The 20,290-nt window shown below is 40.3% G+C and overlaps 1 protein-coding gene across 14 annotated transcripts in view; it reads left to right on the top strand.

Moving 5' to 3' along the window:
* The window catches only part of myo18ab (myosin XVIIIA b), a 116,526-nt gene that overhangs the window by 72,816 nt on the left and 23,420 nt on the right, over window positions 1-20,290 (top strand). For all 14 annotated transcript variants that reach the window (XM_058634634.1, XM_058634633.1, XM_058634631.1 and 11 more), the window contains 13 exons: window positions 3,122-3,265; window positions 3,549-3,638; window positions 4,099-4,218; window positions 5,980-6,076; window positions 11,687-11,814; window positions 12,104-12,258; window positions 12,972-13,095; window positions 14,926-15,033; window positions 15,137-15,229; window positions 17,139-17,249; window positions 18,191-18,295; window positions 19,096-19,242; window positions 19,932-20,045. In XM_058634634.1, coding sequence (XP_058490617.1) covers window positions 3,122-3,265; window positions 3,549-3,638; window positions 4,099-4,218; window positions 5,980-6,076; window positions 11,687-11,814; window positions 12,104-12,258; window positions 12,972-13,095; window positions 14,926-15,033; window positions 15,137-15,229; window positions 17,139-17,249; window positions 18,191-18,295; window positions 19,096-19,242; window positions 19,932-20,045 — 1,536 coding nt within the window. The remainder of the gene's footprint in view (window positions 1-3,121; window positions 3,266-3,548; window positions 3,639-4,098; window positions 4,219-5,979; window positions 6,077-11,686; window positions 11,815-12,103; window positions 12,259-12,971; window positions 13,096-14,925; window positions 15,034-15,136; window positions 15,230-17,138; window positions 17,250-18,190; window positions 18,296-19,095; window positions 19,243-19,931; window positions 20,046-20,290) is intronic.

Here is a 20,290-nt window from a genome sequence, read left to right as displayed (position 1 = left end):
GTGAAGATGTCTCCCCCATCTTAGAATCACTAGAGTTTGAAGCTAGGGTTTGTAAGTGCCAGAAAAGCTAGTTTAAAAAGAGACCACATTACCCAAACCCTCACAAAGCTCCACCAAAACACTGGAAGTTGTTGCCCATCGTAGAACCAGCTTGTTGTGAAGACTTAAGTCACGCACAAAACAGTCCATCATTCCATGCGGCCTGAACAATAGAATTTGTACTGTACTGTGAGGGCTTCAGAAAACATTATCTATTTATTGATCGCTGTCAGTATGTGAAAAAGATTTCAACAAATACAATGAAAAGGTTTTTCCACAAACAAATTACAGACCCTAGGTTTAAAGATGAGAACTTTAATATGTTTTACGCTGACTCATAGTTTTGTCACTGATAAACATCCATGTAGAGCGGTCGATTTGAATACACTTATGCCTTCTTTATATCACAACACATATTCAATTAGTTTGGTACTCCATCTCGTCTGTTTGCCTGCCCCGGGGGAACCACCCCACCCCTCCAAGTCGTCCCTCCTGCCCAGGGGAGCAGCATTCAAAGCACTCCAGAAAATAAATGAGAAGGAGAATGAAAAAAGTGGGAAAGAACGGAAAGCTCGGAGAAAGAGAGACTGCCTCGCCATGCGGGAATAGACAAATACAGAGAAATCCTCTGGCTGCTTTGAGGCCCTGCAGTCTCTCTCCTCTGTCTCTTTCTCTTTCTTCTCACGGGGAATAGTTGATAGTGGAGGAGCATCGGGGATTCCACTGCCAGTCAACACTGAATCTAATTAAATAGTTTCCTAAAGGCAGAATTTCGTAACCTGGTTACCACAGTGCATGAAAGCATATTCCCCAATCACACTAGTAACCTGGCTAAGCACAGGCTAGAAACAAATGAAGAATAGTACTTAATAGTCCAATCAAGCCTAATCAAATATTCCAAGGCATCTTGGATGCAGATCGCAGATCACACAACAGTGGACAGTATGAAGACTTTTAACAGGAAGAAATCTCTGACAGAACCACACTCGAAGTGGTGCGGCCATCTGCCTCGGCCGGTTGTGGGGGAAGAAAAAAGAGATAACGATGAGAGATAAATCAACATATCAACAATAAAACAATACAACTATTATGTTAAAATAGAAATAAATAGGAGGAAAAGGAGAGAGAACAAGAGTAAGAGGATACATGAACCAACAGCAAAGAACAAAACAAACCAGTACAACAATAACATGGGTGACCAAGAACAGACTTAGCCTCCATAATAAAACCAAAAAAGTAAAACAAAAAAGCACAAGGAGAGATGGGGCCACGGAAAAGAGGTGGGGGACAAATGAGGAGGGGAGAGAAAGGGAGACGGGTGTATGAGAGAGAGGGAGAGAATAATTAGCAGAGGATGAAATCATAGAACAAGAGAAAAGTAAATTATAATAGTCCATGACTGTGCAGTGGGGCCAAGTTGTCTAATCTAACTAGTAATAAAAGCCAGCGAGAAGAGATACTGTAAGTCTTCCGAAGTTCTTTGAGTTGCACATAAGAAGAATCTAACCCTTTTTAGATGTATGTGCAGTTTTTTTTTTTGTTCTTCAACAGTTATATAAATTGTAGGGCTGCCTTGCTGTAAAGATGTTTCGAAGAACAAAGAAGAAAAAAAGAAAAATATTCTAGTGGCGTTTTTTTCACCTGACATGGACGGGTTTTGAAACCTATTATAACCTTTCAGGCTTCTTTTTGTGTTCGATCTAGTTAACAAGTAGATGAATAGTATGTTTACTCAGTGCAGCTGCTCCTCGACAAGAATATTCAGGGGGGAGGAAAAAAAAGGAGATGAATCATGTAATATCTTGTTCACATCACATGAGCGTGTGTGTATTAGACATCAAGTGTGTAAAAATGTCTTAGATGATGAGGGTGAGAGTGAAATAGTTCTTTAATGCTGCTGCACAGTGTTTTTTTTAATCTGGTACTAATCTAAATCCTCAAGAGGCCAAATAACCTTGAGAAAACCCCCAAACACAGGGAGAAAATACAAATTCCACACACGAGGCCTCGCTTTAACTGGGATTTAAACTTGTGACCTTCTTGACTATAATTTGACGATCATATCATGTTTTATGCAGACGATATCATTTTATATCCAGATTTTGTGATATAGACAGATGTTGCTGACATTAATGAATATTGAAAACCACCCAATGACCTAATCAGAGACTAGAAACAGACTTTCTCAGTTACATGAACCATTTTGTGGGGGAAAAAAAAATCCTGTAAACTCTCTTAGAGTGCCATTATTTCCCAGTCACACCAACCCTTATTATAGAATGCAGTCTGTTCCAAATGCGTGTTATGAATGGCTTTCCAGATTACCTGCAGTTAGAGGACATTTCTCTTGATGCCTCTTTAACAAGCTGCAGGTATAACACTGATGTTTGGTCTTTGCTTGAAACATTTGCGGAGTGTCTGATAAACAGCCGTCAGTGAATCCACAAATGTACAAATGCCGAACGTGAGCAAAAGATGCCGATGATTTTAGCTTTGTGTAGTCATAAAGGGCTGGTGAGTGTTGGTAAATCCTCTATTCGGTTATGATTTTATGGGACTGTTCATTTATCTTTTCTGTAGAGGAGACTTACTTGATGGAATGATTTGGGATATTTGAAGTGGGGTTGTATCGAGATAGTTATCCATAGTGTGTTACATATAAGTGACTGTGCTCTGCTGGAAAAAAAAAATCAGATTTGTCCTAATGTCTCTTGGTGGTGATTTAAGGATACCATTAACTTGACTCTGTCCTGGACAACAGTGCATCTTCAGTGGTGACCTAATCCTACGCGAGTGGGTGTAAATAAAAAGTCTTGCTTTATTCTGTCATCACACATTTTCAATAATCTGGTCATTGTTAGTTTTAGTAAGAGAGAACTTATATGATGTTGCACCTAAATATTGCAGTTTTGATTTTTTCACCCCAGCTTACTCGCCCAAGAGATTGATTTCCATATTGTTGGAAGTCAATGTTGGTTTGGTTAGAACAGAAACGCAGCACGGCACTTCAGAAGTAGCAGCAGTGTTCCATCTCTGGCTCTTCCTCCGCTTCATATTGCTGCACTTTGTGTTTGTGTGACAGATCCAGAACTTGGCCATCCGCTGCATCCAGAAGAACATCAAAAAGAATCGTGGTGTCAAACACTGGCCATGGTGGAAGCTCTTCACCACCGTCAGACCTCTGATCGAGGTGCAGCTCACCGAGGAGCAGATCCGTGGAAAGGATGTGCGTATACACAGACACACACACACACACACACACACACACACACGGCTTTGCACACCACTCTTTGTGAGGGCCCATCATTAATATACTGCATTCCTTACTATACCATAATTCAGACAGTTAGATTTCAGAGGTAGCAGGAAGGTGGGTAACACCCAGTATACCTCTATAACTTGGCACAATCATGGTAATATTTAGTTTATATGGTGTGCAATAAGCTTTATATACACTAACCTCACAAGCATGGTGTTCTGACACTAATCTCTCGTCTAATCACCTTCAGGAGGAGATCCAGCAGCTGAAGCAGAAACTGGAGAAGGTGGAGAAAGAGAGGAATGAGCTGAGACTCAACAGTGACCGTCTTGAGAGCCGGGTAAACACACACACACACACACACACAAACAAAACACACATGTGACCAGGAGAGGATTTAGCTTGTGTCTGAAAATACATGTGAAGAAAAATAAAATGCAGAATTGTAAATATTTTCATTAAAAGACATGAGATGGATGATTTGAAATCTAAATAAATAAAATATATAAGTATTGAACAGAGCATACACGACAATCTAACCTCACAAATTAGGTGAGGTTAGTACATTTCCCTGCACTGTTCACTTGCAATTTGCACACTTCACCTGCAATAACCTTTCTTGTTTTCTGTTTTGTTCATTTCTATTTCAATGTGTACTGAGAGTCTCGGGAGGACATTTGTTATGCTTGCATAATAACAATAAAGAATCTTGAATCTTGAAATTGCTATTAAAAATAATGTACTGAATACAAATTACGATACATCATGTGTGTGTGTATGTATGTGTGTGTGTGTGTTAGATCACAGAGATGTCATCAGAGTTGGCTGATGAGAGAAACACCGGGGAGTCAGCCTCCCAGATGCTGGAGACAGAAACTTCTGAGAGACTGCGTCTGGAGAGGGATATGAAGGACCTTCAGGTAGAGACATACGCACACGCACTCACACACACGCACAGGCACACACACTCACAGTGATGGCTACAATGTTGAAATCATATTGTCAGGCCATTTCTTCATCACTGTCCTCCCCCTGCTCCGTTGATCCATTTGATTCAGTTCTTGACATTTTTGACTGATGATTTTTTTGAGAAAATTCTTCCAGTCAATGCTTGGAAAAATGCAGTGAGGGGCTGTAAATGGCTTAGCTTTTAGAAAAGAAAGAATTTTGATACAGGGGAAATATGGTTGTTGACACAGAGGAGGAAAGAAGAAAGGCATATTGTAGTGGAATAGACCCAAAGTGTTAAGCTATGCTCAATATCAATATCGATCAACACGATTTCTTTTTTTAAGGCGTTGAAATCCTATTTCATCTTACAGCAGCATAGGAAGCGCATTGTTTCTTTCTCTTATATTTCTTCTGACTCTGACGGACGTAATCACAAAAATGCACTGACTACAGACATAATGCAGATTATATTAGAGCTGCAACTAACGATTATTTTCATAGTCGATTAATCTGTCGATTATTTTCTCGATTAATCGTTTGGTCCATAAAATATCAGAAAACCTTAAAAAAAAGTTGATCAGTGTTCGTCAAACCTGGAAATGATGATGTTCTCAAATGTCTTGTTTTGTCCACAAACCAAAATGATTAACTTTTAATGATGTCTTTGTTATCCAGAGCAAAGAAATGAAGAAAATATTCACATTTAAGAAGCTTAAACAATGGGAAATCTTTTTTTAATCATGAAATAAGCTTCAAACCGATCAATCGATTATCAAAATAGTTGTCGATTAATTTAGTAATCGATTATTAATCGGTTCATTGATTAATTGTATCAGCTCTAGATTATATGGGAGGGTAAAATTAGAAGAACTTGAAGTTAGATCTGATCACAAGTGCTTACAGGAGACGCATCCAGGATGCACGATAATGCCAGGTGTAAATGTGACCCCTGATCCACTGCTTGCAACTAATGGTGTGTTTTTGTGGCTGGCTTCTCTTATCCTTATCTCCAATGTGAGGCTTATCGTCATGAAATAGCTTGGCTAATGCAGGGCCATGATACATTTCTAATGTACTGGGAATCCACATGCTCTTCCTCTTCCTACCTAATATGTTAAAACAGTTCACGTTCCAGTTTCCTGCTGTTTGCGCGCTGAGCAAGTTCTCCAGTATGCTGATTTATCATCTGATGACATTATCTGAGAAAGCCAATAAATCCATCTCAAAGGAGTGTTGTTGAGATGTACTCTATTAGACCTGCTGGATAATTGGTATTGACCATTACAGAGTGCCTATTAGAGAGCACCAAACCAAATTCTTCACTTCTTTCCTCAGTATAACAGAGTTTGATCCACTAAAGTATTGACTGATTCACAGGAGTATCACTCCTGTAACAAATAAATCAACTGCAGTGACTTTTTCTGCAGGGAAAGCCAGCAAGCAGAGTCGGGGACTGGGCCCCCTTTGAATTGTGTTTGACGGGTTAATTATTCATAGAGCTGACTTCAGAAAGAGACAGATCATTATATTAGCCAGATACAAAAAAAAGGCTCAACCAATTGCCAATAGCTGATGTGTTTTTTTTCCATTGACCAGCCATAGTGCGGTTTCATTTTCTGTTTTACACTGACTTAACACTCCTTTCCTCCTGAAGCTTTTCTGATTCAATCTATGGAGACAAATGTGTTCACACTGTCATTAATAAATGTGTCATTTCTCATGTCCACCAGGGCAAGTTTGACACGATGAAGAAACAGATGGAGGTGATGGAGGCTCGACTAATTCGGGCTTCTGAACTCAATGGAGAGATGGATGATGATGACTCAGGTCAGACACTCATATTGTACACAAACTCTCTTCACTCTTTACATCCCTGCTACTGCTGAATTATAGCAAATATATTTCTGAAGGGCACTACAAATCGTTCATTGTGTTTATTTTTATTTTGATCCACATAAATATATAAATATTCTAAGAATAAACCGTATCAGAAGGAAAACAAGCTTTGTTCATGCCCCACCCCTTCACAAAATTTAATTAGGGTTCGAGCAACAAGGTTGCAAGAACCCTATTGAAACTGGAAGGATTATTATTATTATTATTATTATTATTCTTATTATTCCTTAAAGTAAATCGCGTTTTTGAGGCCTTTCCCATACCCCAAAACTCACAGATTTTTCTGACCGCATCAATCGTGGTGTAAATTTACGTCTGAAAAAGGTTCGGGGAATGTGTGTCGAAAATTGAATGTGGGAGGGGCCAATAAGTGCGGCGCCACCTGTCCAAATTCACCATGACCAACACAATTATCGCACATGCCCGAAATTCGGTACACATGTGTAGTGGGTCAGGATGAAGAAAAAATTACATTATGACCATGATCCAAACCCAACAGGAAATCCGCCATCTTGGGTTGATTGGCCATTTTTTGGCGATTTTGGCGAATTCGCAGCAATGGTATTTGAACTAACTCCTCCTAGAGTTTTCTTGCGATCACCTTCAAACTTGGTGAGGTCCCTGTGGACCAGTTGAGGAGCTCACGGTATCAAATGTTTTTTCAAATGTCGCACGGCGCACGAGATAGGGGGCGGCAAAGTTCGTGATGATTCTGATGTTTCGCATCAGAAAAACAAAACTCTTATAACTTTGCGATGGAAGGTCAGATCCGAACCAAACTTGCTATGATTGATGATGGGCCATGGCTGAAGACGTCTATGAAAAAACGGTGAAGTTTGAAAACAGCGCCTCCTTGTGGTGAAAGAAAATACACAAAAAAAAAGTTTTTTTACAATTTCGAGAATAACTTTTACACAGATAATCGTATCGCACTCAAAATTGGTGACAACAGTCAAAACACATGGTAGATGATGCCGGATCAATATGACGACAAATCGTTTAACGGTGTTGCCATGGCAACGACGCAAAGTCGGATTTTTGGGACAAAAAATCAAACTGCTACAACTTCGTGAATCCTGGTCCGATCTGAACCAAACTGGCTAGGATTGATAACAGTCCGGCCCTAAAGACGTCTATATGAAAATATTCAATTTCGAAAACAGCGCCCCCTGGTGACAGCAGACAATATGACAGCTTGTATTTCAATTATCTCCTCCTAGAGCTTTTGTGCGATCACCTTCAAACTTGGTGAGATCAATGTGGACGAGTTGAGCTTCAAAAGTTATCAAAAGCTTTTTAAAATATTGTATGGTGTACGAGATAGGGGGCGCCAAAATTGGAGATAATAATAATTTTTCACAACAGACAATGAAACTCTTATAACTTCCCGATGGAAGGTCTGATCCCAACCAAACTTGCTATAGTTGATGATGGTTAGTTGCTGAAGACGACTATGTTGCTGAAACGGTACATTTTGAAAATAGCACCTCCTGGTGGTGGTAGAAAATTCTAAAAAAAAAAACTGTTACAACTTTGCCAATCCTGGTCCGATCTGAACCAAACTTGCAAGGATTGATGACAGTCCGGCCCTGAACACGTCTATATGAAAATATTCATTTTGAAATACAGCGCCCCCTGGTGACAGCAGACAGAATTACATTTATAGTTTTTGATGCTGCTCCAACAGGGATTGTTGTATCCACTTGAAACTTAGTATGTGGGACCCCAGACCCTTCCTCAACATGTCCGTAAAAGGTCACCTCCCTACAGGAAGTGGAACGCCCGAAACAGGAAGTAAAGTCTTACATTGTCCGATTGACACGAAACTGGATATGTGAGTTACTGGACCTTCCCTGAACATGTTTACGGAGACGCCGTTGACCGAACAGGAAGTCGGCCATTTTAAACAGGAAGTGCCCTCTAACTTTGCCATACGTTATCCGATCTGCACAAAACCTTATATGTGAGTTAGGGGACCTGTCCTGAGCATGTCCGTAAAAGGTCACCTCCCTACAGGAAGTGGAACGCCCGAAACAGGAAGTAAAGTCTTACATTGTCCGATATGAACAAAACTTGATATGTAAAACAAGGGAACTTCCCTGAACACGTTTACGGAGACGAATAGGAAGTTGGCCATTTTAAACAGGAAGTGCCCTCTAACTTTGCCGTACGTTGTCCGATTTGCACGAAACATTTTATGTGACACCAGGGACCTGTCTTGAGCATGTCTGCAAGAGATGACCTCCCAACAGGAAGTGGAATGCCCGAAACAGGAAGTAAACTCCAAGATTATCCAATCTGCACAAAACTTGATATGTAAGACAAGGGAAGTTCCCTGAACACGTTTACGGACACGCACTTGACCAAACAGGAAGTCTGCCATTTTAAACAGGAAGTGCCCTATAACTTTGCCATACGTTGCCCGATCCCCCACGAAATTTGGAACGACATGCGCGGGGACGCCGCTGAACGGGTTCGAGCCGACCCACGCGGGTCGCCGTGTGCCACGGCTCCCCGCGTGCCTCGCGCTCTCACCCGTTCATTCACCGCGCGCGGTACTAGTTATTTTCAGTACTTGTTATTTTCAGTACTAGTTATTTTCAGTACTAGTTATTTTTATTATTATTATTCTTATTATTCCTTAAAGTAAATCGCCTTTTTGAAGCCTTTCCCATACCCCAAAACTCACAGATTTTTGTGACCGCATCAATCGTGGTGTAAATTTACGTCTGAAAAAGGTTTGGGGAATGTGCGTCAAAAATTGAATGTGGGAGGGGCCAATAAGTGCGGCGCCACCTGTCCAAATTCACCATGACCAACACAATTATCGCACATGCCCGAAATTCGGTACACATGTGTAGTGGGTCGGGATGAAGAAAAAGTTACATTATGACCATGATCCAAACCCAACAGGAAATCCGCCATCTTGGGTTGATTGGCCATTTTTGGGCGATTTTGGCGAATTCGCAGCAATGGTATTTGAACTAACTCCTCCTAGAGTTTTCCTGCGATCACCTTCAAACTTGGTGAGGTCCCTGTGGAGCAGTTGAGGAGCTCACGGTATCAAAGGTTTTTTCAAATGTCGCATGGCGCACGAGATAGGGGGCGGCAAAGTTCGTGATGATTCTGATGTTTCGCATCAGAAAAACAAAACTCTTATAACTTTGCGATGGAAGGTCCGATCCGAACCAAACTTGCTACCATTGATGATGGGCCATGGCTGAAGACGTCTATGAAAAAACGGTGAAGTTTGAAAACAGCGCCTCCTTGTGGTGAAAGAAAATACACAAAAAAAAAGTTTTTTTACGATTTCGGGAATAACTTTTACACAGATAATCGTACCGCACTCAAAATTGGTGACAACAGTCAAAACACATGGTAGATGATGCGTGATCAATATGACGACAAATCGTTTAACGGTGTTGCCATGGCAACGACGCAAAGTCGGATTTTTGGGACAAAAAATCAAACTGCTACAACTTCGTGAATCCTGGTCCGATCTGAACCAAACTTGCTAGGATTGATGATAGTTTGGCCCTAAAGACGTCTATATGAAAATATTAAATTTCGAAAACAGCGCCCCCTGGTGACAGTAGACAATATGACAGCTTGTACTTCAATTATCTCCTCCTAGAGCTTTTGTGCGATCACCTTCAAACTTGCTGAGATCAATGTGGACGAGTTGAGCATCAAAAGTTATCAAAAGCTTTTTAAAATATTGTATGGCGTACGAGATAGGGGGCGCCAAAATTGGAGATAATAATAATTTTTCATAACAGACAATGAAACTCTTATAACTTCGCGATGGAAGGTCTGATCCCAACCAAACTTGCTATAGTTGATGATGGTTAGTTGCTGAAGACGACTATGTTGCTGAAACGGTACATTTTGAAAACAGCGCCTCCTGGTGGTGGTAGAAAATTCTAAAAAAACAAACTGTTACAACTTTGCCAATCCTGGTCCGATCTGAACCAAACTTGCAAGGATTGATGACAGTCCGGCCCTGAACACGTATTTATGAAAATATTCATTTTCAAATACAGCGCCCCCTGGTGACAGCAGACAGAATTACATTTATAGTTTTTGATGCTGCTCCAACAGGGATTGTTGTATCCACTTGAAACTTAGTATGTGGGACCCCAGACCCTTCCTCAACATGTCCGTAAAAGGTCACCTCCCTACAGGAAGTGGAACGCCCGAAACAGGAAGTAAAGTCTTACATTGTCCGATTGACACGAAACTAGATATGTGAGTTACTGGACCTTCCTTGAACATGTTTACGGAGACGCCGTTGACCGAACAGGAAGTCGGCCATTTTAAACAGGAAGTGCCCTCTAACTTTGCCGTACGTTGTCCGATCTGCACAAAACCTTATATGTGACACCAGGGACCTGTCCTGAGCATGTCCGTAAAAGGTCACCTCCCTACAGGAAGTGGAACGCCCGAAACAGGAAGTAAAGTCTTACATTGTCCGATTGACACGAAACTAGATATGTGAGTTACGGGACCGTCCCTGAACATGTTTCCAGAGACAAACAGGAAGTCGGCCATTTTAAACAGGAAGTGCCCTCTAACTTTGCCGTACGTTGTCCGATTTGCACGAAAGCTTATATTTGACACCAGGGACCTGTCCTGAGCATGTCTGCAAAAGATGACCTCCCAACAGGAAGTGGAAGGCCTGAAACAGGAAGTAAACTCTAAGATTTTCTGATCTGAACAAAACTTGATATGTAAGACAAGGGAACTTCCCTGAACTCGTTAACGGACGCGCATTTGACCGAACAGGAAGTCAGCCATTTTAAACAGGAAGTGCCCTATAACTTTGCCATACGTTGCCCGATCCCCCCGAAATTTGGATCGACATGCGCGGGGACGCCGCTGAAAATAACTAGTACTGAAAATAACTAGTACTGAAAATAACTAGTACCGCGCGCGGTGAATGAACGGGTGAGAGCGCGAGGCACGCGGGGAGCCGTGGCACACGGCGACCCGCGTGGGTCGGCTCGAACCCGTTCAGAACCGCGCGCGGTACTAGTTATTTTCATTCTAATTGGACTGGACGAGTAATTCTGCAAAAAAAAAGAAGCAGACACACAGGGACAGACAGATGGCACCAAAACTGACAAACACGATGTGGCTACATTTATCCTGCTGTTTCTAAAAAAAAGTGTTATTAAAGTCTATTTATTTTTAGATATACCTTTGTCTGTCTTTGAAAAATACACTTTAATGGTTGGAGGAAATAACCCAGCAGGCTTCATAGTCTTGATTTGTGTTTATGTATAAAAATACATGAAAACCATTGTTCAACAAATTGCACCCAGAGTGTTCAGGATATTATGAGTCATAATGTTTTCCACTGTCTTCATTTGCATTAAACATGTGCATGTTATGCAGATGGACTCGGGCTTCTTGAAATCATCCCCTGCAAATGAGTTCTATTTTGAGCTGTATTTGTATATATTGAAAAGTGATTGATACTTTATTAAAGCACATTAAGACGTGAAAGAAGGGAAGACTGTAAACATGCTGATGTGACAGGAGGCGAGTGGAGGCTGAAGTATGAGCGAGCCATCAGGGAGATTGAGTTCACCAAGAAGAGACTGCAGCAGGAGTTTGATGACAAGCTGGAGGTGGAGCAGCAGAACAAGCGGCAGCTGGAGAGGAGGGTACGTGGACGCACTGCAGAGAGTTTCACTCATACACGCTTCCCACTTTTAAATCTGTTTATTTAGCCATCATGTCACGCTACTTCCTGTGTAATGTACAATGCAGCACTTACTGGTTTTTAAAATAGAATTAAATAACCTATGCTGTGACATATATGGTATGAGACACTTCTAAACTACATTTAAATTGATTATTTAAACTCAGTCTATGGCATGATTTTGTACTAACATACATACAGTCGAATTGTACATTGTACAAAAATGGTATGATGTGTCTGTGATTGTGCAGATCAGTGACCTGCAGGCAGATAACGAGGAGTCCCAGCGAAATGTCCAGCAGCTGAAGAAGAAAGCCCAGCGACTGACGTCAGAACTCCAGGACACCAAACTTCACCTGGAAGGTCAACAGAGCCGCAACCATGACCTGGAGAAAAAGCAGAGGAAGTCAGTGCAAACACACTCATATAGTGGTCTTACCTCACTCTGACATCAACTGTTTCATCATGTTATGATATTATTTTATATATTGATAAACGAATATACAATTCAGCGTCGTAAGCTTTAAATGAAACAGTATTGTTTGCCCATTTGTTCACAGTTTCACTTTTATAATCTCGCAAAAGGCAGCTAGAATATGATTTGGTCCAAAGCTGGTGTTGAGCCATAATAAGAACCTGGACTGGGTTGTTTTTCATGTCAGATTCCAAGGTGTATGTTTGTCTCTTCATTGTTGTATAAGTGAAAGCAAGCTTTAAATTACAAACAAACATAACACTTTTTCACAATATTGATCCAGATCAGTTTGTTGTTACACCCCAAGTTCCCACTCACTGAGTAGCTGTAGTAACAATTGTAAAAACAACATCTACTGTGTAGAACAGAGAAGTCTCTATAGGTCATTTGCTCTCCTGCGTACCTGTTTGAGTGTGTGCAGCCACTGTGAGTCCACAGTGTTGTTAACACAGACACATAATCTCCTTTGTGACCAGTTTGGCACATTTCATGAGATTTGATCCTTGTTTCTTTTGTGACCTTTCACACTTGTGAATTTTCCCTTCAATTCATACCTCATCAGAGGAACAGTAGTTTGACTTCATTAGTGTTTGGACAGTGTTAATCAGTGGCTTGTGTGACCCTCCACGTGTGTTTGTGTTTAGGTTCGACAGTGAGCTGAGTGGTGCTCAGGAGGAGGTGCAGAGGGAGAAGAGCCTGAGGGAGAAACTTGCCCGTGAGAAAGACATGCTGACTGGAGAGGCTTTCAGTCTGCGACAGCAGCTCGAGGTTTGTGTTGGTTTTGTACAGTTTGTGTCACCACAATTGAAATACAGTCTTATGTGTGAAAGGACTAACAAACTTTACAGAGAAAATCAATTTAATTTAATTTAGATTATTATATGTACCTATAAAATGCTCATTGCTGGAGGATTGTGTCTTGTGTTGCACTGGGAGAATGTATTTGTGCACTATAGAATAAACTATAGGATTCATAAATTAGGCCTGAAGGATTTAGGTTTATCATATTATATTTGTGATTTCTTTATGAGAGATTTTTTTCTTGAACCTTCATTTTGATGTTCACTGTTTATTCTCAGTTCCTAATGTAAATGTTATCCTGATATGCAGCTATTAGCAATTTGGTTTAAAAACAATGAATTATTCAGCCATATCACAAACATAGAAACTGGACAGCAGCATGGTGCAATTTATAGTTAACAGGGAATTATATTAAGAGAAATGTTTTTCCCTCAGTTGCTCTGGTCATGTGTGACTGTGAGACTGTTCAGTTGGAACTCTGAAGAATCTGTGTAAAAACAGACTATGAGCTCAAATTAGATTTTCAGACTACAATTAATTAAGGGGAAGGCATTAATCCCACAAAGTTACTAGGAGTAGGATTGCTCCAGTTGTTTGCCAACAAGCCAGAACCCAAACGAACAAACACTAGTGTTGAATAAAGAAAAACAGAGGATTGTCAAATGCAAATTGAATCGATGGATTACTATTAATGAAAATGATACAGAACAAACAAAAGAAACATACCATCTCCCTGGTGTTCTGAACTTGAGAGTAATTTGACTTTCCACACACTCAGCCACTCATGACCACAATGAAAGAAGAGAAGAAGACAAAAATCTAACTAAGAGCCCAGATACATTTTTATTTAGTGTTACTTAATAATATCTTATTCTCTTGTCCCATCCATTAACTTAAACACTTGTCTGCATAATAATAAAAAAAATGGTGTATATTTTGTCGTATGCCTTCACAATAGCTGTTCTACACAGTAGAGAAAAGTCACAGCCACATGTGTGAACTGTGTTCTCTTTATTCCTCCTGGCCTCTCTCCTCTGACCCTGAAGTCCAACATCCACAGTCATGGGAGACGGGGGCGGAGAGGCTCCTTGAGGAGCTCTGGCCAAGCTTATCACTTGTGTATCCTACAGGCTTTTTGGCCAGATAACACCATGAGCTCAGCATGATTTATAATACCGTTGGCTATGATAATGACTTCTGAGAGTGGATGTGAGATTGACTTCTAAAACTCCAAAAAGTCAAATGTAAAACTCCAAAAAGTTGAATAACTAGTTTTAACTTAAATATCAAAAACAGAAATAAAGATGATCATTTAAACTTTGTCCGAAAGAAAAAAAGTATAGCTTGTGAATCTCATAAGTTATACATCAAAATACTACATATGTTAGAGTTATAGCACCGTCAGTGCTTAGACTTCAGCTGATTCATTTTGTGACTAGAACAACTTAACACTAAGATGTCACATTTGGCGTCAGCGTGGAATCATGCAGTAACTTTAAGAATCTTTACACCCTGCACATGTTCCTCTGTGTAATTTAATCCCTGCTAATTACTCTGTACAAAGGTGTAAATCTAATGGAGGTCTGCAGGTGTGCAGATTTGAACTGTCGGTGTCTGCACAGCAGGAGTTGTAATTATGAATGGATATTGTGAAAATTAGTTTGTGTGTGTGTGTGAGAGAGTAGCTACCTGCAGAGCTGAGGAACTATTAGCTCAGCTTTCCCTCATCACGTTTAAAGTTGTGTGTGTCTGTTGTTCTATATCACCACTGTATGACGGTAACCATCTGTCCTGCAGGACAAAGACTTGGAGGTGTGTGCACTCAACCTGAAGCTCGACCAGCTGGAGGCCGAGCTGCAGGACCTCAACTCCCAGGAATCCAAAGATGAAGCATCGCTGGCCAAGGTCTCCATCCTTTCTTTTCATCCTCTTTATTTTCTTTGAGGAATAGTTTTTTTGTCCTATTCTGTAACATTTTTGTTGTTGTTATTATTTATTTATTATGCAGGTGAAGAAGCAGCTTCGAGACATGGAGGCCAAGGTGAAAGACCAGGAGGAGGAACTGGACGAGCAGGCCGGAAACATTCAGATGTTAGAACAGGTACAGACTCTTCTGTGACAGCAACAACAAAAACACTCTAACCTGAACTGTCAAATTAATTTCTTATACTATGAATTTGCTCTGGTAAATGAATTGAGAAACAGTAGCTACTGTACATATGTGGGTGAAAAAGTTAGCAGACTCTTCTGGTGGCTTTGTGCCTGAGCTTTTTATATGTCCTCATTAGCACTGAGCACTGAGAAGCACAGGGTAATACACAATATTACACAATGAGCTTGTTTTTCCCAAAATGTGGGATGTGGCCCACTGACGGGCCATGAAGGCATTGCAGGTGGGCCTCAGCCACTCACCAAAGTCATCAAAACACAATTCTTTGCCCAGCTGAAAATCAGTGTTGTAGAATTTTTAAGCACCTCAAACCTATTGACGTTGGGAGAGCTTCCCAACGTCAAGAGGTTTGAGGTGCTTAATAATATGTATATACGTGACCCACAACAATGATAATATCACAATACAGCAGTTTTGTAAAATACATCATCACAAGAATTCATCACAATATCTGCCTGATGAACTGATTTACACAAACTACCCCTAAAAAGAGTGCAGGAATTACATTGTTTTCACCGCTGTCTGCCATTAACCTGCTGTCAACGTCTGGTTCAACTATTCCTAGGATAAAGGCTTGTGAATCAAATTGGCAGGAAGTTAGATTACATTTCTTACATTTCTTACAATTAAACAATCACTATTTGTTGCCAGCAATATTGATAACCGTATTGCATCAGGGCAACGATATATTGACATTTTCTTCCAACCCTAGTCTTGTGTAAAATATTGTTGAAAAGCACCATTGAATGTAAAGGAAGTGTCTAAAAGGTGTCTATGGGTTTTTCCACTAGGTTTTTTTTTTAGTGCTAAAAAAAAAAGGATCATTGATTATTGCAGCACTACAGTGAGAATAAGTGACATTTTACAATAACAGTGTACAGTATGCGATGAAATGGCTGTGGAGACAATGTGGTAGTTTGAGGTTTAGCTCATAATTTTGCTTTGTCTAACACATACGTCGCTAGGTTTGCTCTCACCTCTTTCTCAGTGCTGTACTGCAACACATACGTATGTTGGCTGTTTTTAACCACAGAGGTGAGAGTGGGACATTTAGCAGCTAAAGAGGCTGACATTCCCGCCATGAGACAGGAGAACTGGTAGTGTGAGGTGATGATATGTTATTTCTGCTCGGCCTAAATTGCCATCATCGTGTCAATTTTTAACACCATCCTCATAATAGCTTGGCTATATGAGTCAGTCCAATGTTTTCTCTGAGCTCCACAGAGACACTAACAAACTGTCCTTTTAGTGCTGGGAATTTAAATATGACAGCACTGTGCTGATGAATATTTTATTTGTTTACTTGTGTTCAGGGTTAATTAAAGTATTACTTTTCTTGTAGCTCTTTCCAACTGACAAAAATAATCTGTCTCTGTGTTTGGAGATGTGTTAACAGTCATAGAGCCAGTTGGTTAAAGGATTAAAGCGCAGACAAACTCTGCGATTTGCTTTACAGAACAGACACGCTACCGTAACAGTGTATTCACACAATGAGGTCAGACACTCGGAAGAAGGAGATAGTAGATGAGAAGTTTGACAATTTTTGCAGCGTTGTCTCAGAACGAAGTTCAATAACCCAGACAAAGTGGTTATTTCACTTTCCCTGCACAGTAGTTTCACATCCTGCTCTTAATTTTATTATTGTGACAAAGCGTCTGCCTCTTTGGGTTTGAGAGGGATGGTTCCTTGTCTTGCCAACGTTAATCCTGACATTTTTATTGCCAGAAGCGAGAAGGCAATTTGGCAAATCCTGCAAGTTTCTGTAAAGGTCTATTCTATCCCAATTGTTCTTTCAACCCATTAGTCATTGCAGAGCGTATGATGTCTGTTTTTCTTTCAGGCCAAGCTGCGTCTGGAGATGGAGATGGAGCGTCTTCGCCAGACCCATTCCAAGGACATCGAGAGCAAAGATGACGAGGTGGAAGAGATCAGACAGTCGTGCAGCAAGAAGGTGAAGTTTATTTCACATACAATCGGTTTCTATTTTCTGTAGTGTACATGTATATGTATATATGCTTTTGCAAATATGTATTTGTAATTAATGCTAGTTTTAGGAATGGTCAAAATGATGACCAATTATTTTTAATTACTCTGAAAGATCTTCATTCAGATACACAAGTTTTCTTCACTTCTTCACATATAATTTCTTAAGTGCCTTTGTAGTTTTGTTACTCTTTCGGCAATCAATTCTGTTTAATTTATTTTTTACAACCCATGCCTCATTAGCCAATGCATACTGAGCTTTTTCCAAGCTAGTGAATACTCTACAAAGTGTCTTTCTGAGGCATTTATGCAGTGATGTATGAAGTAATGATGGAGACTTGTGAATGTGTAAATGAAGGGCACAAAAAAAGCTACCATTGACTTCAGTGTTATAATGATTCTATTTTTAGAGCCAATGTGACAATAAGATGTTAGTATTATGTCTTAAAATCTGGTACAGTTACTTTTAATTTTTATTTTTTTTGTAAAGATAGTCCTTTATTTACTTACTACTTACTTACTACTACTACTACTACTACTTACTAAAAGTAACTGTACCACATTTTAAAATACATAGAGAGACATGAAGGTAATACTGTCACTGAATAATACGTAAAAGAAAGCAAGAAGGAGACGACACAAAAGAAAATAAGAAAGATTAAAAAGGAAAGTAATAAAAATGATCAATATAAAAAAAGCAATAAATTCATTAAGATGGAAAACTAAAATGATGACATCACATTAAAAGTCTTCTCTTTATGCCAGTAATCACAATAATTGTTTACTGTCATAGGTCAGCAATTTTATGTACACCACTTAAACACACGTTATTTATTTGTATGTGATCAGAAAGAATTATGATCGTACTCATATCTGTGTGCCTGTTTTTGTGCTCGTTTGAATGTTTAGCTGAAGCAAATGGAAGTCCAGCTTGAAGAAGAGTACAGTGAGAAGCACAAGGTGCTGAAAGAGAAGAGAGAGCTGGAGTCGAAGCTTCTGTCGGCACAGGACAAGGTAACTACACCAGATACGGTGAGATGGATCCAGTCCTGTTGGAGCCAGACCACGATCTTAGAACATAACGCAGATCACTCCGTCTTTCTGATTTCAGATTGAAGGGAAAACTTATTTTAAATTGCCTGACATGTTCTAACAGGGCTTGACCTTTGTACCAGTACATTTGGAGTTGGATACTAACAGAATATTAATGATGTTATTTGTGCTAAAGCTCCAGCACTACTAGGTCTCTAGGTGCTGGAGATGTGGGGGATGCTCTGTAGATGAGAGAGTAATTTATACTCGATGAATCACACAACAAAAGATGCACCAGTGTTGATGAAGTTCAGGCTGATTTTGCCATAATTTGGCAAACTGAGTATACACACGTGAACTTTTATCAATTTCTTGTACTGGCAAAGTCCTACAGGAAATGTCCAAAACGTCATCATCATTGTCCTGTCTGTGATCACAGATAGAATTTGATAACAGATGATTGTTTAGCAGCTTTTTTGTGGAACATTGTCTAGTTTTTTACTGTATACATTTGAGTATAAATAAAAAATACCACAGACGTGAGAATCACAACTCACGTCTGTGTTAGTTTACATCAATAACATGGTTATAAAATAGGCAAAATAGCATTTTTTTATTATTATTATACTGTGTTTCATCTGTGTGTGTGTATGTTAAATGATCTATCTTAAAATGTCTTTGGTTCACATTTGAAGGTGTTGCTCTCAAACTGGTGAAAGAAATTCAGTCGTCTCCCTGATGCAGTGTGTTTGTGCAGTCAGCAAATGTGCCCTGTTTTTCAGGTGAGAAGCGGCGACATGGAGACTGAGAAGCGTTTGAGGAAAGACCTGAAGAGAACCAAAGCTCTGCTGGCCGACGCACAGATTATGTTGGACCACATAAAGAACAATGCACCCAGCAAGCGGGAGATCGCCCAGCTCAAGAATCAGGTACAGCCATGACAACACCGTTTTATGTGCAATACGTGAGGGTATAAAGTCAGCTGTGCTTCCTGTGTGATGTCGCCGATCACCTACGTCACTTCAAGAAGGCTTTTGATGAGGGGTTTTATTTATCGACAAACAGCCGTAACTCATGAGGCAGAGAGGACCATGTCTCTTACGTGATCACATACTGCATCACTTACATGAAGGGGTGTCCTATTTTACAGGGGTGGATTTTAACCACTCGTCCTTGTAACTGAGTTCAAGTGGCAAGGGGCAATGGCACTGTCAGATCGCTGATACTGAGAGACTGTTTATATAGCATGTATTTTTACTTTGATATTTCACTGACAGCAGCTTTAAAATAAGCTTCTGAATCATGTTGATGACTCACTGACTTGTAATAAGGGAGAAGGAGCCTCTTTCCTTCCCACTCTGCCCCTGAACCTCTGTCCTTGCCCTACGCAAATTTGGCGAGTTTGAGTTTTGAGTAGTGTGGAACTTTGTGACAGAGATTTCAATGGACACAATCGAACCAAGCAAAGTTCAACAGTAACGCCTAACTGACATTATTTAAAGAATTAGAATTCCTCAAACATCTGCTTTGATCATGGTGTCCTTGCTACGACGATGGCACATCCAGCTGGATTTACTCTGAGGCTGCTGATGTGATACATTTCCTGTGTCTGTTGCAGCTGGAGGAGTCTGAGTTCACCTGTGCAGCTGCAGTTAAAGCTCGCAAGTCCATGGAGGTGGAAATTGAAGACCTACATGTCCAGATGGAGGACATCTCCAAAACAAAGCAGGCGGTCAGTACACCTCTCTCGATCTCAACCTCTCACCCACTCAAAATCACATTCCGTCTCCTGGTCTGATGCCACCACAGGTGGCAGTTTAGATCTAGTTTATGGTCTAGTTTATGGCGTGTCGTTGTTAAACAGGAGGAAGAAGCTAAAGCTGTCACAGCACTTGGAAATGATCGTCACTGGTGTTCAAGTAGGTTGTACTTTGAGGATTTTATACGGCTGTGCCATCTGTGGTGGTAGGAGGGCAG

Source organism: Solea solea, chromosome 7 (genome assembly GCF_958295425.1).
Source record: "Solea solea chromosome 7, fSolSol10.1, whole genome shotgun sequence".
Classification (NCBI taxonomy): domain Eukaryota; kingdom Metazoa; phylum Chordata; class Actinopteri; order Pleuronectiformes; family Soleidae; genus Solea; species Solea solea.
Note: the sequence above shows the minus strand (reverse complement) of the source record. Positions and strands in the feature narration are given on the sequence as shown.